Below are 24748 nucleotides of genomic sequence, written 5' to 3'. Positions count from 1 at the left end.
GCCTATACTGGTGTTGGTATTAGATTATCACGTTTTTCTTGTAACGTATTATTATAAGACCCAGACGGTTGAATAGCCTGACGGTTCTATTCACTCTGGGTCCCTGCGAAGGTTAGCAGCAGCTTGGCTCACTTACTTGTGCCTTGTTGCTGGCAGTCCTCCCTTCGAAATGTGCAGCGGAGGCTTTAGGTTCCCCATTTAGGAACGGTCACTCGACCGCAGGCAGAGATTCTTATTTGTGAAGGAGGGACTAGCAAGTCGCCCCTCCCCTAGACTACGAAAAGCAGGGGGGATAAAGTAACAATCGCTCTCCTCAGGAGGCAATCCGTTTACTATAAAGCTCCACACGCTACCTGGGCACATTATTCTAAGCGTGCTGGCATTTCATGGAGGCAGCCATATTTAGGGAGGTCTGTCGGAAGGTAGGCCCCTTTCCTTCCTATACTTCCTGGCGCGGAGGCGCCTATCTTTGGATTCTGAAACGTGGAGATCATCAAGCTGTTCCTCTGCTTTGCCTCTCCTCTACTGGTTTTGTTGTATTCTAATTGTGATATATAGAAATGATTCAAGACGCTGCACCCTCTCCCAGCAGAGGACTCCGTTAAATGGGAGGTCTCCCCTAGAGTACACACTCCTGTAGCGCATTTGTCCTCCTCTTCGGCGATTCCCACTCAGTAGCGGGTGTCGCTGAGGGGCCCCACGGATAAAAAGTGCGATCAGGCCCTCCGCTCAGCTTATATTGCGTGATGCAGTTTAGACCCACTATGGCAATGGCGTAGGCTAACAAGGCTATTAAAAAATGGGCTGAACAGTTAGTTAGAGACATTTAAGATAACGTTTCAGGTGCGGAACTTCTCTCTTTGGCCGAGAATATCCAGGAGACTTCTGATTATGTGGGCCAGGCAGCCATGGATGCTGTTTCCATTAATTCTAGATTCTCGGTTCTTATTATAGCAGCTCGTCCTACCTTATGGCTACGTTCTTGGCCAGCGGACACTGATTCAAAGCAAGCTCTAGAGGCCTTGACATTTGATGGGGTTACTTTGTTTGGGTTAGCGTTAGAAAAGGTCATTCAGGTGGCCACAGGAGTAAAGAGCAACGTTCTTCCCATGGGTTCCAATAGACCGCGACAAGGACTTTTCGGTTCTTTCGCACCAGGCCGGGATACCTTGTCGAGAGGCCAGTTCTCTGCCCCTAGGGGAGCGTATGAGAGAGATAGGGGCGCTGTTAGGCGAGGAACCTAAAGACTGGATGATGAGCTAGCAGCTTTACAGTCTTTTCCCAGGGGATTCTGTGGTGGGGGCACGCCTTCTTTCTTTCCAGGGTCAGTGGTGGACATCCACCACGGACGTTTGGACACAAGAAATTGTATCCCGGGGTTATGTCATGGACCTGGTCCTATTCCTGCTACGAAGGTTCTTCACCACATCAGTCCCCCTATGTCCCCTCAGGCGCAAGGCACTTCAGGAGGCAATCCAGAATTTGCTGACAGATGGGGTTATTTTTCCCGTCCCATTGCAGGAAAGAGGTCAGGGGTCTTATTCCAGTCTTTTCCTGGTGCCAAAACAGGACGGATCATTACGTCCAACTTTAAATCTGCAGTCTCTGAATAAGCAAGTAAAAACTCAAAAGTTTTGAATAGAGTCCCTTTGGACTGTCATCGCTGGAATGGAGCAAGGAGAGTTCCTATCCTCCATAGACATCAAAGATGCCTACCTGCATGTTCCTATATGGAGAAGACACCATTGTCTTCTCCACTTTGTGGTAGGAAACTCCCACTTTCAGTTCAGGGCCCTACCCTTCAGTCTAGTGACCGCTCCCCGAGTGTTCACCAAAATCATGGCGGGGATGCTGCAACAGAAGGAAGACACAATAGTTCCCTATCTGGACGATCTCCTTCTGAAGGCACCATCGGCATTGCTCTTAACTCATTATATCCAGATTACAATGCAGTTTCTGGAAGCTCATGGGTGAATTCTGAATTTACCCAAATCCTCTCTCATTCTGGTACAGCGAATGCGCATCCTGGGTCTCATGTTAGACACAGTGACCCATAGAGTATATTTACCATAAAACAAGGTCCTCTCTCTCTCTTGCGCAAAACCAAGCCCCTCCTTGTGCAGAGAGAGGTATCTCGCATTAGCTGTATGAAACTCCTGGGAACGATGGTATCTGTGTTCGAGGCAGTGCCTTTCGCACAATTCCACTCTTGCCCTCTTCAACACGAGATTCTTCGCAAATAGTCGGGTTTCCAGGAGCATTTAGACACGCAGATCATCCGCCTCTTGAAACCCACTCGCCTCTCCCTGGCATGGTGGTTATCCAAACAAAATCTGGAGAAGAGTCAGTCCCTTCGGGCCGGCTTTGGTATGTCCCAAATGTCTCGCAGTGTCCCCTATTGGTAGGAAAGAGAAAAGAATATTTTTACTCACAGTAAAATCGATTTCTCTTCCTCAATTGGGGGAATTTTGTGGTGTATGTTTTCCACTATAAGGCTCCCCTTCCTCATATGCTTGGTTTGTCAAAACTGAGGTTTCTACAGGAGAGGTGGGGCATATTAGGGGAGGAATATGAAGATCAAACAAGTTGATAAGTGCCTAGTCTCCTAATCCCACCTACTATACCCCAATGTGTCTCCCAATGGAGTAAGAGAAATCGATTTTGTGGTGAGTAAAAATCTTCTTTTTTGTATTATTACTTTATCTCTACATTATTTGAACAACTAATTATCCCTAACATGACCACTTCATTTTAAGGTTATTTGGCTGTCCATTTGTGTTTTTTGTCGGTTTCTAATTTTCTCTATGCCGCCTTTGTTTCCTAGGGTTTTAGTTACATAGTACATAATTTGTACGATGGTAGTTCCGCTTTTGTAAGTATAAAATGGGATGTACCACACAGGGCAGTTATGTTACATTATGATTTAGGCTATGCTCGCACACGTGATGTGTGAATGGAGGAGCGATGGATGCTCGTATAGAGATAATTGATTTCTTTGGGGGAGACTCTAATAAGATGCACGTGCCTGTCTTACCAAGACTAATGATTGCACCTATGTCTTTATTGAAGTTAATTCTCAATGCATATCTCTCTCCTACATTAACCTGTCAAGAAATGAAATGGGGAGAGCATGCCGGTGCATTTTATGTACCCATGCTATGCCCATTCTTTAACATGTTTAATGCTTTGTGAATGCAGGTTTACCAACACATTGATAGTACATGGTAGTATTCAGGCTGAACTCTAGACACACTAAGAATTCAGCATATGCTATATCCTTCCTTTATTTTGTCCATGAACACTTTTGTATGCTGTAAGCACCTACTTGATATGGTTCGATTTGGTTTGCCAGATATGCAGCATTCACAAAGTCTCCATTTGTATATAAATCGACTACCTTGCAGTAAATATGTACCACCTAAATCCATTTTTCTTTTCTTTCAAGCCATTCCATGCTCTGTAAATCGGCTAGTAGGTTTTGAAATTGATTAAAGTCAAATGTTAAAACTTTTCTTTTTTTAATTTTGAGTGGAGTTCTTTAAGTGGAGTTCAGTGATACAACACAGAAATTTACTTACTGTTAATGCGCTGTTTGCTGGGGTCTTTGATGGCTGTTACACTTCTGTGCCACACTCCTTTGCCCTTTCCTTGCTTAAAACAGGTCAAGCAGGTGTCCAGGCCCCTTCCTTGTGGACCTTTTAATTTGCGTGTATGGGAAGTTTAATAGTTGATGGGCTTTTAAAACGCGCTTGGCCACATCCACTGCAATTAAAATTAGTGTTCTTATGTTCTCATCTACGTCCCGCCAAAACTTTTAAGTTTTGGGTGACGTTATCCTTTTGAGAGAAGGGTGTGATATTAAGACATCTGATTTTTTTATTTTTTTATATCCCCTCTTTTTGTGCAGTTCACACTAGTACTTGCCTATAAACCTGGTCGTGCATATTTGAGATTTTGGTGGTTCAGTTTTTACCAAATGTTGTACCATGTGGGCTTTTTATACCGGAGCATGATATATTGACTGCTAAATCCAAAATAGAATTGGTCACAAAGTCTGTGTAAAAGCTTCAACGGGCACAGCTAACATGGTATTTAAAAGTTAGGTAACAAGGTACAACTTTTGTCCTTGCTCTCTGTAGTGTGTTTCTTTCTGACGCTCATGGGAAAACAAGGATTCTTTATTTTTATGGCAGCTTTGTTTCATGAGCATGTTCTTCAACAACATTGACGCTCTTGCTTATATGTGACCTGGTTAGGTTCCATGTTAAATTGTGTTGCTGACTTTTTTTTTAGTTTAGGCATAATGACCAGGCCTTTACTGTGAATCATATGCTTCCTTCACATATCTTGTGTCATGAACCTGTCCGTATGGTTACTGTATTTCAAAAGTGTTGGTTTCTAAATGTAATGTATGATCATCTTTGTTTCTGGATATCAGGAGAGAACTGGGCCCAAAAGTGAGGCAGAGATTGTACCAGACTCGATGAATTTCCTTCGACATGTCGGAGAAGTCAGGCCAGAGCACAAAAGCAAAGGATGGGAAAAAGTATGCAACTCTCAGCCTATTTAACACATACAAGGGAAAATCGCTAGAAACTCAGAAAACTACTGGTAAGTAGCAGTTATCACTCTGTCCTATCTATATTGAGAGGAGGAATGTGGCGAGGGAGAGTCCATACACTAAGATGTAGAGGATGAAGCAGGGTAGCCCAGCAGAAATGAGTATCTAGTATCCAATTGGTGTAGAAATGTGCCGCTATATTAAATGAAGTTCCCACATCCAAGTTGTACCTTTACATGCTTGTAAATATCCTTCACTGTACAATTGATATTTGCAAAACAAGAATAGTCTTATAGCATCCACAGCAAAATGTATTAACTAGTTGGAGCTACATTATTTTCAAATCATGTATTTCATGTGTAGCATTCCCTGTAACAAGGTATTGTTTCTAGCCATTTTGTTTTTTGTTACTTTTTAATCAAGTAATACTTGATATTCGGATGTTTATGAAAACTATATGTGGACACATATCTTAAGAAACACTTCTTGTTTAAAACAAAGAGAATCCAGCTGCTCACTTGTGGCGTGTTGCTAAGCTTTGCCAGATACTCAGAGGTGCAAGCATCACTCATGGGAAGTCATTGATATGGAACACAACACAAGTTCTCTCTCTGTCTCTAAATGATGCCTGTTCTGTTATGCAGTTTAATATTTTTCCAGTTTTAGAAGTTAATTTTCAGCAAATGGCTTGTGTACTTTGGCTATTTCACCCTTTAGAGACACCGGTCCATCTGCTTTGTAAAGGATGGGTTAACATTCAATAATGTGTGAGAGTAGACCTTTCTGCATTTAAAAGAACCAATTGGTCTATTTAGTAGAGCCTTTGTAATGTCTGTTTCACTGATGGTTTTCTTTTTATTTTTATATACTCTCATTTTGAGTTGATAGATTTTTATTTATTTTTATTTATTTATTTTTAATTTATACTGGGGTCAATGTGTTATTTTTTTAAACATCCATTATTAATACTCCGTATCTGCTTGGAAATGATTCCATGCTTTACCACCCTTTTCTGTGAAAGTGCATGGTTTTTCGTCCCCCCCCCCCCCCCCCCCACTATACAATTTCAAAGTCATCATGTTTTAGCAGTCTTATTTTTAGTGCGTTTTCATGAAATTCATACGTACCCAAATGAAAATGACTTGAAGAGTTGTGCTGGTTTTTCCGCTGTCTGGCCCTCTCCAATATGCTCAGATCAGTAAGGAGCGCACTGTTATCATCATCACCAGTTAATTATAGCGCCACTATTTCCGCAGCGCTGTACAGAACTCATTCAGTCCCTGGCCCATTGGAGCTTACAAACTAATGTCCCCAACATACACAGAGCGAAAAAGAGAGACCAAGGTCAATTTGATAGCAGCCAATTAACTTGCTAGTATGTTTTTGGAGTGTGGGAGAAAACCAGAGCACCCGGAGGAAACCCACGCAAACACGGGAAGAACATACAAACTCCACAAAGATAAGGCCATGGTCTATAATTGAACTCATGACCCCAGTGCTGTGAGGTAGAAGTGCTAACCACTAAGCCACTATGCTGCCCACCGTGCTCTCCACTGTTGTGGAGCGAGTACTCCCAAGTGGTCTTTTTATATATTTTTTTGTTTTGTTTTTCAAAATAAATCACAAGCCTCTTAAAGGACTCTTGTCAATGACCACAGAGGTATGGCCAAGAACTGATATTAATGGGTCATGGCTGAATTGTACATAAGTAGTGTGGTTCTTTCTTTAGTGATTACATGGCTACTAAGACCCTTGCAAGGAGGAGGACAATTTGTGTCTAAACTACCAAGATTAGTTTTGTTAGGTTCCTGTCTGTTTGCATTTTTTTGGTTATGGTTTTGGTTTCAGCAGTAGCTGGAGTTGTTATCACTGCTTCAGTTAGAACAAACAAAAATAAAAGTGGTATAAAAATAATAACCTAATTGTAGTGTCCCCAAGGTGTGTTAATACTCGCTAGAATATACACTAATAAAATAAAAATAAAAACAAATCTTAATTCTGGCACCTTTTTAACTTTTCCGAAGATAATGAAAATTACATATATTTGGTATCCAACGGAAGAAAGGGGGTGCACAAATCGCTTAAAAATTTGTATAGTGATTAGTATTTTGTGGGTTTGTATTTTACTCTTCATCTTAATGTATTCAGTATAAGTCTAAAATTATTTATTATTTTGTCACAAATAAAATCTGTATATAATTTTGATACCCTAACAAATAAGTTATTCTCATTTGGCAAGCTCATACCCCCCAACCATTAAGACGTTAATATGACTCTTAGAACTGAATAATACTCACTGTGAGGTCTCTTTATAAAGGAACAATATAATCTCCTTCTGAAAGTAATTGAACACACTTGCTGATACTTACTCTGCAGCTATGAATTCCCGTGTCCTATAAGCATTGCATTTAGGGTAGTGATGTGCAACATACGTCCCTCCGAGCCTTTGCTTGCAGCCCCAAGCTCCTTCCTGCTTTATTGTCAGGCGTTATTATAGATAGATAGGCGTCTTTCTTTCTTTAAATGCATTGTATTAACTTATTACTTATATTAAGGCTAATGTGTTGCTCATTTGAAGATTAAAGAGCTGGCTGTGTGGCCCCCCCAAAGTGTATCGGTTTGAATGGTGTATGGACTTTAGTGATAAGGTATCATTGAATAGTTTATTAATGGTTTAAGGGGACTGATCTTCACGTTATTAGTTACTCGTTCACTCCTAGTTCTTTAACCTTCCTGCTGTCAAACTCATCCAAGCCTCCTTACACCTGCAGGAATATTAACTCTATTGATTTTCAACAGTTTTCTACATCTCTCCAACACCTTCTCTTCCCAATTTCTACAATCTCCCCCCTCCCCCTGATATGGCAGTTCCTCATTATCACCATTCCCTAGAAACTGCCCTTGATCAAGTGGCTGCAGCGACTCTTCATACTCTGCATAGACTTCGTTGTCAACCATGGCACATTAAAGTAACACGAAATCTACAAAAACACTCTCGTAAAGTTGAACATCATTGGCGTAAATCTTGTACCTCTAATGATTTCAGCGCATATACTGCTATCGACCACTCCTATCGAAATGCTCTAGACACTGCTAAACAAGCCTACTTCCAATCTCTCATCTATGCTCAGGCTTCTAACCCCAAACACCTTTTTAACACATTTAAATCTCTTCTCAATCCTCCCACCCCAAGCCCTCCAACTTTCATCAATGCCCAGGATCTTGCTTCCTATTTCAAGGACAAGATTGTTAGTCGAGGGAGATGATACGATTTTGAGTCTGATCTTATCAATAGGCTCAATTTCTTCCCAACATCCTCTGACACTCACTCTTCATTTGATCTCACAAATGAAGAGGAAGTTTCTACTCTCTCTTGATCTTCCTACTCTACCTCCTGTCCTGTTGATCACATACCCTCACAAATTGGTTGGTCTTTGTCTTGTGTGCTCATTCCACCTCTAACGAACATCTGTAATCTATCTCTCTCTCTCTACTGGTATCTTTCCATCACTATTCAAGCATGCAGTGATTACTCTTATTCTAAAAAAGCTAAATTCTTACCCAAACTCTCTCAAATTACCGCCCCATCTCTCAGCTCCCATGTCCCTCCAAACTTCTCGGGAGAATTGCCTACACTCTCCTCGCACGTTTCCTTTCTGAAAACAACCTATTGGATCCTCTTCAATCAGGCTTTCGCTCTCAATACTCCACGGAGACAGCGCTGACCAAGGTCGTGAATGATCTGATCAAAGCTAAAACTAAAGTTTATTATTCTCTTCTAATTCTCCTGGATCTCTCTGCTGCATTCAACATTGTTGACCACTCTTTCCTCATACAGAGGCTACAATCCCTAGGTTTTCAAGGCACTGTCCTATCCTGGTTCTCATCCTACACCTCTAATTGCTTTTTCAGTGTTCATTTCTCTGGAACAACCTCCACTCAGCTTCCTTTATCAGTTGGAGCACCACATGGCTCAGTCCTAGGTCCTCTGCTATTCTCTATCTACGCCACTTCTCTTGGAAAACTAATAAGCTCCTTTGGATTTCAGTATCATCTCTATGTGGATGATAAACAAATTTATATATCCTCTCCTGATCTTGCACCATATGTGTTGTCTCGCGTCACTGACTGTCTTTCTGCCATTTCATCTTGGATGTCCTCTCGCCAACTCAAACTGAATCTTTCAAAAACAGAATTAATAATATTCCTGTCGAATCTAAATCAGATTGTTCACCTGTAAGTGTCAGTTTATCAGTTATGAGCTCATCAGCTGGAGAGAATTAAATACACTGCATGGTTTGAGTGTACAATAAACTCTGCTTTATTAGTTACAAGTTCCTATCTATATAGCAAAAATCACGTATTACAGAAAACTACGCCCCAAAAGGTTTTAACCACTCATGTTCCCTTCACACAGATGTTAGTATATTCTCTCATAATCCACACTAGAACTCCCCAGGGGAAAAGGGGGTGCTGGCTTATCTCCTGTCTGGTATGTCCAAGGTTATAAGCTTAGCCTTGCAAATAATGAATTACTCCTACAAAACAGGTTCATCTAATTGCATTTAAGCTATAACAGAACAAAATGACTATAAGACAACAAGATGGCGTCAGCTTAGCAAAATCACATGTCTCATTCCCACCCAACAATAGAAGCTCCCTGCCTGACATTTCTATTTCTGTTGACATGACCATAAATTCCACCCCGCAAACTCTCTGCCTAGGTGTAATTCTTGACTCGCAACTATTCTTTTTCCCCCACATCAACTCTGTATATACATCATGCTGCATACATCTAAAAAACATTTCCAGAATATGTGTGTGTGTGTGTGTGTGTATATATATATATATATATATATATATATATATATATATATATATATATATATATATATATATATATATATATATATATATATATATATATATAATCTCACATAAGTCACTGCAAAAACTTTAATTCATGCACTCCATCTCCCGCATCAACTATTGTAATTCCCTTTTTACTGGTCTTCCCTAAATCAGACTCAAGCCCCTACAATCTATTTTGTATGCAGCAGATAGATTGATTTTCCTTGCAAATCGTTTTTCATCTGCTGATTCACTCTGTCAGTCTCTACTCCTGTTTTTCCACAAATCCAATATAAAATTCTTCTACTCGCATACAAGGCCATCAACAAAATTGCACTGACCTACATCTCCTCACTTGTCTCAAAATATCTCCCAACTCTTTCGCTCTGCACAAGATCTGCGCCTCTCTTCCACTCTCATCACTTCCTCCCATTCTCGGTTACAGGACTTTTGTCAGGCTGCACCCACTTTATGGAATTCACTCCCCCCTAGCACCACAAGACTTTCCTCTAGTCTTCAAACCTTCAAGCGTTCTCTAAAAACCCACCTCTTCAGACACGCTTATAATATTCCTTTACCCCTCTTAATCTCCCTAGGTTACCCTATTACCACCTGCTACACAGCTGACACAAGACAACAACCCTTTGACCAACATAGTTGTGTGACTGAGCATAGAGCCCACTAACTACTGTATAATCTTTGCATTCTAGCTGGACAGATATTCAACATGATGTAGCACATACCCTTGTTTATGAAACCATTGTCCCGTAGATTGTAAGCTTGCGAGCAGGGCCCTCTTACCTCTCTGTTTGTATTATTACTGTTTGTTCTCAATTGTAAAGCGCTACAAAATCTGCTGGCGCTATATAAATAAATGTTGATGATGATGGAGTGAATTTGTACTACTACGTAAATGAGGGTTTTCCATATTCGTAAGTCCCATTTTAAAACTAGCATACTTGCCTTTTAAAACCTTCAGTTCATATGTCTTTCTGCGTTTATGCTTTATTTTTAAAGTTGCTGCACGCCATGGACTTCAAAGCCTGGGTAAAGTTGCTGTGTCAAGACGGATGCCCCCACCTGCAAATTTGCCCAGTCTAAAAGCAGAAAATAAAGGCAATGACCCCAATGTCAACATTGTGCCCAAAGATGGAACAGGCTGGGCATCCAAATCAGATCAGTGTGAAGAGGAAAAGTAAGTTGGAATAGTAGTAACATAGTTATACAACAAGTGCTTACAGTATCGCAAACATTTGTTGGTTGTTTAAAACTTGGTTTACTTTCAACCCTCTAATCTTTGAAAATTGATAATATAGTATGTTTTAGTAGATTAGTAAAGGATTGTTTTTTGTTTTTCTCTAGAACACCAGAAGTGCCGCCACCTCCACCTCCAAAGCCAGTCGTTCCCCCTACACCAGAGGTTCCTGCTGTTGCCAAATCATGGGCCAGTACCAAGCCAGGTGGGCAAGGAGATGGTAAGACGGGTTTTCAACATCATGTCTGAGACCAGTTTAAAGCAGTCGCACTCTTAGCACTTGTCCATTATTTGATATATTTGGGGGCAATAAGGGATATTTGCAGAAGTGGTGTAAAATAATTTTTATTTTATTTTCTCCCCCTTTTGGTTTCGTCTCGCTTTTTGTGGTTAAGAATACCATTTTTATGATGAAATACTTTGGAAATAAGGTTTAATTTACATTTTGGCATTCAAAATTGACCATTTAAATGTAATCTTCTGCCAAATGCCTTTTTGTATCCTCTTTGTAAGTAGCAAATGATTTCCATTAGGTTTTGCTCACTTGGGCCATATAACAGAAAGTTTAGTTTGAAAATACAGTTTTCCACCCTGTAAAAAGGATCTCATTTCCCAAAATTGTGAGGTCCTACCTTTTTCTTTTTGAATAATGGGAGTCGAATTTTAATCTTCTAAAATGGGAGGCAAGAGAGTTGATTTATTTACAGTTAGTGGAAAATTCCTGTGTTATTGTATTAGTTCAGAATATTTCTAGATCCACTCCTGCCAGTCACATCTTCCGGACACCAGTAAGGAAAGTATAGAGCGGTGATGTGCAGGAAGGATGTAGCAGTGAAGATAGCTGAGCAGCAACTGAACATCAATACAGTGAGATGTTGTACAAGTTCCTCTTCCATAAGAGAGATGCCAGTAAATATATACTCTTTGCTTACAATACACTAGTTGGAAAGAAGCACCATTCATAGTTGGATAATTTTCTAAATATATGGATTTGTGATGCACTGCCCAAAATGTTCTTCTGTGGAATGACGAAACATATTTGTTAATTCCATTAATAAAAGCAGTACAATATCCTATATTGGAACTGCTGGAGGTTTTTGGTCACCCTATGGCAGCAGAGAGGCCTTTGAGTACCCTATATAGTCTCCTGTTTTAGTCCATTTAACTTGTTTGTGCAGTTTGCTAACTTAATTTATTGTATTATGAATTGCTTGCTTGTGCAATTCTCTGAAAATAGACAGGTGTATAGATTGTTAACATGGATTGTATTTTCTTTCCAGGTGTTCAGGTGAACCGCTATTTCCAACAAGAATTCCCCAGTCTGCAGGCAGCTGGGGACCAGGAAAAAGTAAAAGAGAAAGATGCTACGGATGATAATTATGGACCTGGACCTAGTTTACGCCCACAAAGTAATGCATATTTAGATGCTGTAATATGCAATGTTTAAAAAATTAAATAAGGAAGGGCTATTCCCAGAGGTTGAGTGCAAAATAATAGTGTTTGCACTCAGTGTATTCCTTGGTATAAGAAAGGAAAACAAACTGAGGTGGCACAAGGAGCATGAAACTTGGGTCTTGGATTTCGACACTTGCTGATTTTGTTTTTTGTTCAAAAATATATTCTTGTTTTGACTTATTACATATCCATTTCTCTCGTAACCACTGAAAATCCCCATGTGTTTCCCTAGCCTTATTACAAGTTTGATATTTTGTACCGGGTGTTTAGGAAACAGTACACAGGAAAAGAGTACCGACCATAGCCAATCAAACTCTTGCTTTTCCTTTCTAGACTGTACTTAAAAATTAAAAAATGATAGCTAGAGTCTGTTTGCATTGGGTCACAGCATGTTTTCTTATACACCAGTGTTCAAAAATGCTCACAAATTCTGAAAAATGTATTCTATAAATATATACATGCCTCATTGATTTATTTGTTTGGGCGAATAGACCTTTGTTTGTCTTCGAAGTAGGATATTTTGCTTTGCAATTTGGAAATGTGTTTATTTGAAAATATCTGGAGCTCTAATTTTTGTTATCATTCTTACATAGCTGATGTGGCTAGTTGGCGGGAAGGTGGAGGAAGAAACCTTGGCACACCGCTTGCACCTTCTGACCAAGAAAACGCTGCTTCACTTGGAGAGGATGGAGCTTCTAGTCCCGCTCTCCCTGGTGCTACAGACCAGAGCAAGATTGGGGATAAACGAGCTGGTCTTGGCGCAACCACTCAACTCAAATTGAATGGACAGCAACCTGGCCTGCCTCCTCAATACAGAGGCATGATGCCTCAATTTGCTGGAAACGTAAGCGGCATGAAAACCCCACCCGCAAACCTGCATGCTTTTGTTTGAAATATGTATCATATATGTGCCAAGCAGATTGTTCATCTGTGACGGAATAACTGTATAGGTTGTATGGCAAATGTAAGAGCCATACTGAGAATATTTTTGTAACCAGCATTGTAGTCTCTTACGTAGTGAAAATTGGCTTGTCGTATAAATATTACGGCAGAAGACATGTGATTCTCCATATAAAGTACATTGGTGTCTATATAACCCAATATGAACATAACATTTTAAGGAGGGATAAGTAGTCATTAAAGAACAATAAACTGGCTTGCAGCAAAGCTAGTGAAGGATGCATACAGAGGTTATGATGGGCAGTTTCGCCATTCTACACCAAATTGGCTATAAATCAAAGCATGGGGATCCCAATTGCCTGTCAATAGTGATCAGCATGTGATTTGAAACCCATTAAATGCAAATTAAGACTGGTAAAAAATGTGCTTGGTTGATAACTGGCAGTGTGTGCAGGTATATATACTAAATGAATTCTATAGTATCCATCCATTGAAATGAATCTGTCCAATAAACTCTGCTGCTCATCAATGTATTTTAGTTTGGAGTAGTCTTTTTGGCTTTAGTTGCGATCCAAGGCGGGCACAGTGCAGTGTATTTTTATTACAAAAGTTGGCAGAAGATTGTGATATGGTTAGAGCAGAATGTGTGTATTTCTAGGGGGAATTGTGACCTCAACCAGACATGTCTGCTGTATTGGTCTGATTGGTGTCCAGACCTCAAATGCTATATATATATATATATATCTCTCTCATTTACCCTTTCATGGTTTTTATATGTCTTGTTTTTGTTCTGTGTCCTCAGATGTTCCCTTCTTATCCACGACTTCCATTCCCCCCAATGCAGGGGCCAACACGTTATCCTACACCAGCAGAGAACAGGTAACAATTCATAGAAACATTGTTATTTTTAATGTAAAAATAAATATCAATTGGCATCCCATTCTAATAAGATATCAAAAGGGGTTGGCCTATCGTACATATTTGTTCTGCATGTGAACCACCTGTCTGCTTTTATAGATATAAAATGTTTCTCTTGGCGACATTTAAATAATGTACTGTCTTAATGATTTTATGTTACACTTAGACTTCCCAGAAGACCACCACAGGCATGGGCTGCTGAAGGTGTCGAACGCCCCTCCATCATTAGTGCGAACGAACTCAAAGAGCTGGATATCCTGGACACTGAAACAGACGAAGGCTGGGCAGGTGAATATTTTTTTGCTTTCTACTTCCTTTTCTCCAGGTACCCAGTAAATCTCAGTTCCAAAGATAGCCTAGACCTGTCCACTGAGGGGGTTACAGGCATTTGGCATTGATCTGTAAGCAATTTGCTTATGCGTCATGTACAAACAGCACATTTCGGGCCATTTCGTGCCGCCTCACAAAACTGGATATAACTATCGATATGGTCGCATTGTGATTTCCCCGGTATCTTTTTGACAGGTTGCCAGAAAAGCACATAAAGATCATTGATCTCCGTAACACAATGGTGTAGTGTGCACAAATTTTTTTGGGGGTGGATGATGGAACAGATACTTTCAATAGCTTTGACAAATGGTCCAAGCGCACTGCACACTTCTCTCTATAGGGATCAACAAATGCTATGTGAGCTTTGATTCTCCTCTTTGGCCTACTTTACTGCACAATTTAATTCTTATAGTCCCTTAGTTACAACTTCATTAACTGAGAATTTTAATGTTTACACAATTGCCACTAGTGATTTGAAGCATAATGTGTTTGTATTTTGCATAACTTGTATTAATAGTTTCTTATTTTGAGAGGAAGTTCTTTTCTCTATCATCCAATTGGGGGACACTGTGAGACATTGGGGTATATGTCCACTACTGGGTCTGCAAATTAAGATGTGCCCCGACCACAGAAACCCCTGGGAAAAGACTGTCACGCAGCGGTCTTGTCACCCGGTCTCGAGGTTCCTCGTCCAACAGCGCCCCTACCTCTGCTATATGCTCCCCTGGGGACAGAGGATTAGCCTCTGGGTGGAGTACCTTGGCCCCGGGCAACGAAAAGGCCAAAACGTCCCTGAAGTGGTCTGTTGGAATCCATAGGTAAAGCACTGCTATGTGGCCACTTGAATGACCTTTTCTAACTCTGATCCAAACGGAGTAACCCCATCAAAAAGTAAACCCTCTAAAGCTCGCTTTGATCCAGACCAGTGCAGAAATTTAAAGGGCCCTCATTCCTTTTTCCCCAAGGTTTCCAGTGGGCTCAGAGAAAAGGATTTATCATAAGTATAAAAATCCTCTTTCTCCTGTATCCATTGGGGTATAGTGTAGGGGGTTAGGCGTTTGGGCACTTTTTACACTTGACCCTAGCTCATCCTCTTCTTTACTGCTTTCCATTTAGGCCTCAGTTTATTGGGGTGGCTTCTATGACTAAGTTTACCTGTACTGGATACAAAGCTAAATTACCTTCTGGACAAGCCCAGACACTTTTTTTGCAGCCTGCGAGTCTGAACTGAATGCCGTGTGAGCCAAGGGGTTTTGGTTTAGAGAACCTGACAGCCCTGAACAAGGTCATTAGGTGATCTGTGGCTGAGATTGCCCGGTTGGTCCATTCCCAACCAGTGGGCAGACCTTCCCAGGTTTCCCCTGTTTCTGTGGGGAGTCTGACGGATCCCATTCATGTTTCACTGGGAGAGGGTTCTGCTGGACCTGTGGTTGTAGTCTCAGAGGAACTGGCCTGGGTCAGAGTTCTAGCTGCTTTAGTACAGGGTTTGATTTCGGTTTCCTCCTCTTTAGAGAGGATGTTTAAATCCACTGCGCTAATGTCCTTACATAAGCTGAGGCAGGTGGTGGCACACCAGCCGGGAAATGAGTGCTGACTCTTCTTCCCAGGAGGAGGGCGAAATGGTTGTTGAGTTCCCTCAGACTGGGAGGGTTTGATATAGGCTGTGCGCTGGTTTCTATACATTTTGGGGATGGCAGTCCCTGAGACTGCAGAGCCTCCTTTGTTTGCATGTTGGTTGAAAAGTTCCTTTTCTTTTCCCTCTTCCTCCCAGTCGGAGGATTTGTTTGGTGAGGCCCGGTCATCGCTGTATCTGAAGTTCCAGGTGTCCTGTCTGCTGCATCCTGTCTTGTTATCCTTTTCCCCCTGAGATTATTTCTAAATGGGAAGCGCTTCCAATGGCCACTCTTAAGCACACCCTCAACCTTATGGTCCATTTTTGTGTCAAGCGGTACCTCTTTAAGGACCTCCTTGGCATCTGGCATCTGCTTGAGTGAACAAGGCTGTGGAGTGCTTGCCTGAACGGCTTTCAGATGGTTTGTTGGCCGTCAAAACAGAGTTCCTTTCGTGGTGGTTATTCAAGTTCCAGAATCTCAAATTTGGGATTTTATTCCAACCTGTTTCTTGTTTCAAAGCCCTACTGCTCATTCTGGCAGGTTCTGAATCTCAAATTACCTTTTCTTTACTCTGATGCGTCAGTCGCTTCTTTGGTGACTGCTGCAGGGCAATCTCTGTAGGGGTTGCCCTTCTCGATCTGGGATTTAACTTTGGTGACAGCAGATGTCAGCCTTCAGGGTTGGGGTGCTCTGTCTTCACGCCCGGTTTTAGGGACTTTGAACACTGATTCACAGTTTTGATTCTTCCAATGTGTTGGGACTGCGAGCAATGTTCCGTGCGCTAATTGGTGTGGAATGTTTGCTGCAGGGCGGTGAAGATAGTCGGACAACTCCACTGCGGTGGCATACTTAAATCACCAGGGCAGTGCCAGAGGTCCATTAGCCATGCGAGAGACACGATCTTTCAGTGGGATGAAATTCATGTTTGGGCCACCATGGCGGTTTTCATCCCACAGTTAGAAAATTGGGAGGTAGACTTTCTGAGCAGGTAGACTCTTCATCCGGCAGAATGTGGAAAAATTATGATTTTTTTTTATTTTATTTTTTTAAATCTGATTTTTGGGGGATTTTTAAAGAAACGATCAAGTAAAAACATTAATGCAAAGATCTATTAATATATTCAATTTAAATGACTTGACAGTGTCGCCAATCATGACATGGCACAGCTTACTACACACTAATCATAACACAAACTGCAAAAGGAAAGAAACAGCAGTGATGTTAAGTTACAATAGTTGGAAATTGCCTTGTCTGATTTGTAAATCTGAATGAGCCTACACATTAGGTTTATTGAATGCCTTAAAATGAAACACAAGCTTTACAGCTTTGTTGTTTTCCATGATGGACTAGTTCTACTTCTTCATCTTGGGCCCCATGGCCCAGAGTGAATGTTTTGGAAGTGTTTTTTTTTTTTTTTTTTCATTCTGGCAACCAACCCCATCGTTTTTTTAACCACAGTTTTTTACATTGGGCTTTAACTCCTTTTCCCGATTCAGTTTTCTCTTTAGTAAAATAAATCCATACAGGATCTTTCTTTCTGCCGGCCATGACTTTTGCAATTTGTAACAGTGATAAGTTACTTTTTTTCAACTGTCCTTTCTCTCTGAACTTGAAATACTGGTGTAGTGTTTGGTCTTTCTCTCTGGATTCTGGAATTATCTGTTTCTTGTCTGGACTTATCTGTTACCTGTGCCTCTTTGTATAACATGAGTCATAATTAAATAAGGTCAGCAAGCACTAGCCCTACAGACCTTTTATTAGTAGAACAGCTAATCAAAGGTCAGAGAACTATGGTCCATATTGCACAGTATGTCAATTACCATTAAAAGCTTGTTAAAACCTTGGATTTTTTTAATGGGTATTTAAATCAATGATTTAAAATAAAAAATAAAAATCGTGATTAAAATTAAGTTGAATTAAATCGGCACACCCGGTCATCCCGTGAAGGGTCTCTTCACCCGGAAGTTTCACAAGTTGGTGAGCAGATGGGGTCAACCAGACGTCGACATGATGGTGTCTCTGTTGAACCACTAAGTCGAGCTCTTCTGCTCCAGTGCAAGAGATCCTCTGACTTTCTTGGTAGACGCCATGTCTATTCACTGCGGTTCCACCTGGTTTACCTGTTGCCTCCAGTAGCCATGCTCCCGAGGGTCTTAAAGAAGGTGAAGAAAGAAGGCGTTCCGATCAGTCCACCCCCAGGAGGATATTGGTTTTTCCCCTTTTTCTGTCGTTTCTCTATCTTCTTTTCTGTGGGGCATTGTTTAACATAAACTGAGGCCTAACTAAAAAGGGGTATTGAGGGTGAGGAGCTAGGGTCAAGTGTAAAAGTTCTGTCCCCCTACACTCTGCCCCACTGTCCCTGGTGCCCCCCCCCCCCCCCCCAAATGGATTAATAGAAAAGGATGTTATGTAAGTATATAAATCCAGTTTTGTTTCCCAATTCATTTTAAGGTGACATTGTTGCAAGAAATGTTGACTTGGTGCACTGGATTTCTAATAAAAAAAATAAAATCTTAATTTCAGGAGTGCCCGTGGTTCCCCTTTTGTCAAGACAATATATTACAAGGAAATTACTAACCATATTAAATACCACCCACATGTAGAGTAGATCAGTCCATTAATTCACAGGTGTTAGAGGTGAAGACCAGGGGGTAAATGTATCAAGCGGAGCGTTTTCTGGCGGGTTTGAAAAACCAATCAGATTCTAGCTATCATTTCTTTAGTACATTCTACAAAATGCTAGCTAGAATCTGGTTGCTATAGGCAACATCTCCACTTTTCAAATTTTACAAATAAAAATGTCAATATAACCATATATAACAAGTAATAAGAAATTTCTGTTTTTCATTGATGCGCTTGTGTGCTCCATTCCAATTAGTCTACCTGCTCTCTAGATGTTTAATAGAAGCAGGCATTTGGCCACCCTTCTCATTCGCTTTGTTGGTCTGGCACTTGACCCTGTTTCTAAATGTTGTTGCCTTTGAGCCCCCTTAGTGCTGTTCTCTTGTGTGCCCAGCCTGCTTTTGTAATTTGGGATTGGAACGCCTGATCTGCACATGGATCCTTATTGGAAGAGTATTTAGCTGCTTGTTTGGACTGCTGCACAAAAGAAATTTTTATTTATATATTCTTTTCCCCTCTTGTAGGTGAACAAAGTGAAGTAGATTACACTGAGCAGTTAAACTTCAGCGATGATGACGAGCATTCACCTAAGAAAGAGAAGATGGAAAGCTGGTAATCTACCATAACTCCTTTTTATATGTAGCATCTAATTCGAAACCCATGGTGTACCACCTGTGAAGCTTTATAATCTATATATGAAGAGGTTATGTAGGTTTATGTATCTTGTATTTTTTCAATGGATTTTAATTTGTATATTTCCTCTCTCTACTTTTTTTTTTTTATAATTCAAATATTTGTTTTACTATTTAACAGTGTTTTCCCAGTATTTTGTTACTTCAGATTATGAACATAAGTGCTGAATCTTTAGTTTAATTTTCTTTCTGTCCTGAATAGTGTTTTTTTTTCTTTTTCTTGCAGTACTTTACTCACACCTTTCCATTCCAAAGCTTTTAATATTCTACTTTGTAACTAGACAGTATTACAGGGTATCTTTTTATGAAAAGGCACATACTACCTACACTTGAAATAAATGTCTACCAGGTTCATAAGTTAACAAAATGAATATAATTAAAAATGAAAGCCTTTCTAGTAAATCTCTGCTTTCCTCCCCCACCTGCCCATACTTGCAGTTTTAATGAATTGTTAAGTTAGCTTGTAATGTGGAAACTCTCAAGGACTTTCTCCCTCCTTCCCTGTTCTTGGAAACTGAGATTTTCCTCTGTTTCTCATGCTTTATGTAATTGTTCCACAACACTCTTGTTTATACTAATTCAATTGTTGTTTAAACAGTTGCAATGCATTTGTGAACTTCTTCTGCGGTAGGAATGCATATTTTTGAAGCTGCATATTGCTTCCCATAGCTTTTTTTGTTTCGTTGGTTTTTTTTGGTCATATGACAGCAAGATCGAATATTAGGAGTGTCTGCTCACATAGAACATGGTTCTACTTATTCCAGTACTTTTATCTGTTTTACCAGTGAGAACCTTAATCATTCATAAGGTAGATTGTAAACCTAAATGTTGCTAAGAACAAATTACTAAAGCTTGTTGTGTTGGTCTTATGGGGATTGAATAGTGGCCATGCTTTTGTGCAGACCTAAAACGTAGCATGACAGAAAATGGCACTGAAATGTTGTCTCTAAGTCAGTTTTGTCCATCTTGGATTCACCTCTAATTTTCTTACTCTGGTGAAGTTTATACAGGACCTATAAATTATATCAACTGTATGTTACCTGGACCTTGCACTGTGCTGTGTCCATGAACACTTATAACTTATGCATAAAGTGTACCCCACACCTCTTAGATTGTAAGCTCTTTTGTGCATGGAAAACTTACAGATCAGCCACAACATTAAAGCCACCACCATAATATTCTGTAGGTCCCCCTCCTGCAGCCAAAACAGCTGTAAAACTTTGAGACATGGTCTTCTCAGGACTTCTGAAGGTGTCCTGTTGTATTTGACACCAAGATGTTAGCAGCAGATTCTTGAAGTCCTTTAACCTGCGATATGGATTCCCTATGGCTCAGACTTGTTTTTCCAGCACATCCCACAGATGCTCGATCAGATTAAGATCTGGAGAATTTGAAGGCAACACCTTGAACTTTGTCATGTTCCTCAAACCATTCCTAAACAATTTTTGCAGTGTGGCAGGGAGCATTATCCTGCTTATAGAGGCCACTGCCATCGGAAAATACCGTTGCCTTGAAAACAATATTTAGGCTGTCCAACAGATAATTTAGCATTACATTTGGCACAGGTATAATGCAGTGCAGACATAGCAGAGGATCCTTTGTTTTTGGAAGTCCCCTTCTCGGACATATTTAAAATTTATACAAATTAAATGGAATATACACCGTAAAAACTGTATTCTTAACGTTTAGAAAAGTCTGAGAACTAGAGTCTGACTACAAAGGAAACGTATGTTACCAGGTCTCGATACCAGGTAAATCCTTGTAAATACATCAATCCCAAGACAATGAACAATAGTCCTGATTGTGTAAACAGTCTAGTAAAGTAATACAATTGTTTGTAAAAAAAAAAAAAATTACAATAAGAGTGCAACGATACCAGCAGAGGAGCAGCATGCAGCACGAGATCTCTGTGTTCCAGCAATGAAAGATGGCAACTTCCGTGGCAGGAAGTAGAGAAACCGTCCTTCCTACAGACCTCCCTCAATATGGCTGCCTCCATGGAACGCTGATGCCTTTGTTTGGCAGTCAGCGTGCATCACCAGCACCATCTATGGCTGTAGTTTTTAGAGTCCCCACGCAAGAAGAATAATTGCGCAGGCTGCGTGTACTCCTGTTTACAACGGAATCGCCTCCTAATGAGCGTGATTGTTGTTTACGTTCCCCCGCTGCTCGTGTCTAGGGGCGGAGATAAACTGGCGGGCAGGGAGGAGAGGCTGATAGAGCTTCACTCCCGACCCCCTATAAAAAAAATGGGCATGAGGCCGTACATAGGGCCGATAAAATAATAATGTGCCCCTTGTAGCTGCTGCCAAAGGCAGACAAGCAATTTTTAGGGGAGACTGCCAGCAGAGGTGCCAGGAAAGGGAGACTAGGATGCATCTTGCCTGCGTCAGGACCTAGAGTGAACAGAGCTGCAGTCTTATTCACTCCTCTGGGTCTTGATCGAGTCAAAGTAACATCCGCATGAATTGCAGAACCCAAGGTTTCTCAAATGCCCAGAGCATCACATTGCCTCCGCCGGCTTGCCTTTCCTTAGTGCATCCTCGTGCCATCTCTTCCCCAGGTAAGCAACTCTCTCACCCAACCATCCACATAATGTAAAAGAAAACTTGATCCATCAGACCAGGCCACCTTTTTCCATGCTCACATGCCCATTGGGCACTCTGACCCATCTGCAGCTACGGAGACCCATACGTAGCAAACTGCGATGCATTATGTGTTCTGACACCTTTCTATCATAGCCAGACAATTTGACCCTTGTCAAAGTTTCTCCAGATCCTTACGCTTATTATTTTTTTCCTGCTTCCAACACATCAACTTCAAGAACGGACTGTCCACTTGATGCCCAGTATATCCCACCCATTGACAGGTGCCATTGTAATGAGATAATTAATGTTATTCACTTCACTTGTCTGGTTTTAATGTTGTGGCTGATCGATGTATACGTTCATATCACAAAACTTCAATTATGGAAATAAAAGGCAAATTTAGAAATGGGGTTAGTATGATTTTATGCCATTATCGCTACCCTGTAATATAGTACTTTACTTAACAATACATTGAATGTTTTATATATAATATTGCATTGGAAGTATTTTTGGTACATTCCTGAACAGAAATATAAATGTGAGAAATTCCTATTGAGATCTTTAATGTCTAAATGTTAAAATGTTATACTATCCTTTCATCTACATAGGGACGATCGGATCTCAAAAAATGAGCAAATCCAAGTAAAACCGAATGAAAATTCAGAGGTTTGCAAGGAACCGGAAGAACGGCCAAACACCACTACTTCCCAAGCACCAAACGTAACATCGGTACAAAAGTCTCTTCTTGGTAAAGGTCCACCTCTTGACTCACAGGTTGGGTTTGTTCTTTATTCTTTTTTTTTTTTCTATTTATGCGGTGATCATGTACCCTATAACAGACCAATATTTATCCAAAATGTCAATATATATTTGGTTCTTAGCAGTATAAATGTTTCAAATGCTATCTCTCATTTTATTCTGTCTTGTGTTTAAAATGGAGCTAAACTGAATAAGGGGGAGGGACATGTTGCAGACAAGCAGGAACCACATTATGCTGCCCTTCTTTTATTGTCTGAAATACCTTACTGGTTATGTCAGAACAGATCATCCACAGATGGCTCTCTGTGCACCTGGTTATCATATAGGATTTTGAACAAGTGAGATATGCAAATATCTCTCAGAATGTAGATAAAAAGTTAGAGCAAATCAGAAGAGACATGCTTTGAGAAGGAGTGAGATAATGTCTAACACTGACCACAGTGTGCAAAGTCGGATATAGGAGGAAAAATATTGCTCCTGCACTACAACCCAAGAATGCAATACTTGCACTTTCCCACATCAATCCCTGGATCGCCATTCAATCAAAGGTCATTTCAGGCAGATCAAACCCCACTTAGTTCCCCAAACCACACACTTCCCCATGTGAAGCTCCTGCCGCTCTATCCTTCCAGAACCACAATGCAGCTTCTGATGTGCTCTACTTTTCATCTGCCAGCTGTACTTTGATAGGGGTGTAATTTCTAATTTTATTTTCACTTTCATCCTATCTGGGGGGCACTGCTACCATGGATTGTGAGAATGCAGGTGGCGTTGGCATTTAACAGGTTAACTTAATGCATCAATGCTGACAAACCTCTCCCCTCTGCAACCCCCTGTAGCCTCTTCAGTCTTTATTAAGTGCCCAAGGGAGTTGGGCTTACTTTAGGTTACAGGAAGACATATTAATTTTTTCTAATATTTAGCTCAATTTTGTAGCAGTGTGCTCTGTTAACTATACAGACACCATATTGGAACACACCAAGTCCCCTCCTCAGAAAAGGAGGGAAGCACTTGTTTCTCCTGAAAAAACGGCCACCAGGAATTTTCTATCAGCGACTGCTGCAAAATATAGATGTGACAGATCACTTTGTGAGCAGCAGGAAAAATTGCAGTTGGAGGATACGAAGAAGAGAGTTCCACCCCCTGCAGTCTGAAGCAAGTGGGCTCTTCCAAGGGTGCCAAACACTGCCCGGGAAAGAGCTGCAGACATTCTCTGGGACACTGAATTGCTGACAGACCTCTCCTGCTCTATAAGAATCTTAGCCTGATTGGAAGGCTAAGTACCACTTTTATTATATCTCTATATTATAGATAGAGGTATATTGAAATAAAGTTGTTGTTGCAATAGCATTTTTTTAATATAGAATACTAATTGCATAACACATAGCCTTTGCAAGAGATGCTAACTTTTGACTCTGTCATAGATTAGTTAGTATCTTTCTGTTTGCTTGTGACTGATTGCCTGTATTTCATTCTGTTACTGTTATACTATTACCTTTAAAAAAAAAAATATCTGATAAGGGAAAGGCACCTCGGGCAAAATATTATCTTTATACTTGGAACAGCTATAAGTTACCAATGGGACTACAGAACCCGGGGGCGCTTTGTGCTGACTGCAGCAGGGGTACCCTAGCCATGTAGGCTAGTGCACCGCTACTGGTGGAAATGCCAGCACGGGCTAATGCCCTGACACGGGGTTGAGACATTTATTAAGCTGCTATCTAAACCAACAGTGTTTCCAGTGGTTACGGCAGTTTTCCCCTCTACCTAAGTAGCTATTGACCCCCTAGTGATAGGCGGGACTACGGGAACCGCAGAGTCCACTGAATTAGGACAAGCTGGAGCTCCATCTGTCCTTGCCTCACAAGAACCTCCTACAGGAGAACAGGCTTCCCTAGTTAGGACTTGATGGGCTTGGATGCGCCCTTACCAAAAAAATAAGAGACACCGATCTACTAACCCCCTTCTGAACCTCTCTGATTGGAGGGATCGTCTGAAGACAAATCTCAATCACTGAGGAACCTGACTGTTCGGGTTATGACCTGCAGCAGACCATCGGTCCATTTGTGCCTGCATCTGTTAGGAAAGATGGTATCGACTTTTGAGACCATTCCTTATGCTCGGCTGCACTCGCGCTGCTTACAATGGGACCTTTTTTAAAAAAAAAATGGTCCGGATCCCATCTGAAGTTGGAGAGACGGCTG

The 24748-nt window shown here is 40.8% G+C and overlaps 1 protein-coding gene across 8 annotated transcripts in view; it reads left to right on the top strand.

The window, feature by feature from the left end:
- The window catches only part of PRRC2C (proline rich coiled-coil 2C), a 71008-nt gene that overhangs the window by 7016 nt on the left and 39244 nt on the right, over positions 1 to 24748 (top strand). For 7 of the 8 annotated variants that reach the window (XM_075182467.1, XM_075182471.1, XM_075182470.1 and 4 more), the window contains exons 2-10: positions 4439 to 4611; positions 10430 to 10607; positions 10775 to 10887; positions 11948 to 12076; positions 12716 to 12966; positions 13825 to 13901; positions 14107 to 14228; positions 19030 to 19117; positions 22394 to 22559. In XM_075182467.1, coding sequence (XP_075038568.1) covers positions 4500 to 4611; positions 10430 to 10607; positions 10775 to 10887; positions 11948 to 12076; positions 12716 to 12966; positions 13825 to 13901; positions 14107 to 14228; positions 19030 to 19117; positions 22394 to 22559 — 1236 coding nt within the window. In that variant the 5' untranslated portion in view covers positions 4439 to 4499. The remainder of the gene's footprint in view (positions 1 to 4438; positions 4612 to 10429; positions 10608 to 10774; positions 10888 to 11947; positions 12077 to 12715; positions 12967 to 13824; positions 13902 to 14106; positions 14229 to 19029; positions 19118 to 22393; positions 22560 to 24748) is intronic. The other variant, XM_075182469.1, reaches the window with a different exon arrangement.

The sequence above is a fragment of the Mixophyes fleayi genome, chromosome 8 (genome assembly GCF_038048845.1).
Source record: "Mixophyes fleayi isolate aMixFle1 chromosome 8, aMixFle1.hap1, whole genome shotgun sequence".
NCBI lineage: Eukaryota > Metazoa > Chordata > Amphibia > Anura > Limnodynastidae > Mixophyes > Mixophyes fleayi.
This window is presented reverse-complemented; position numbering and strand designations above follow the sequence as displayed.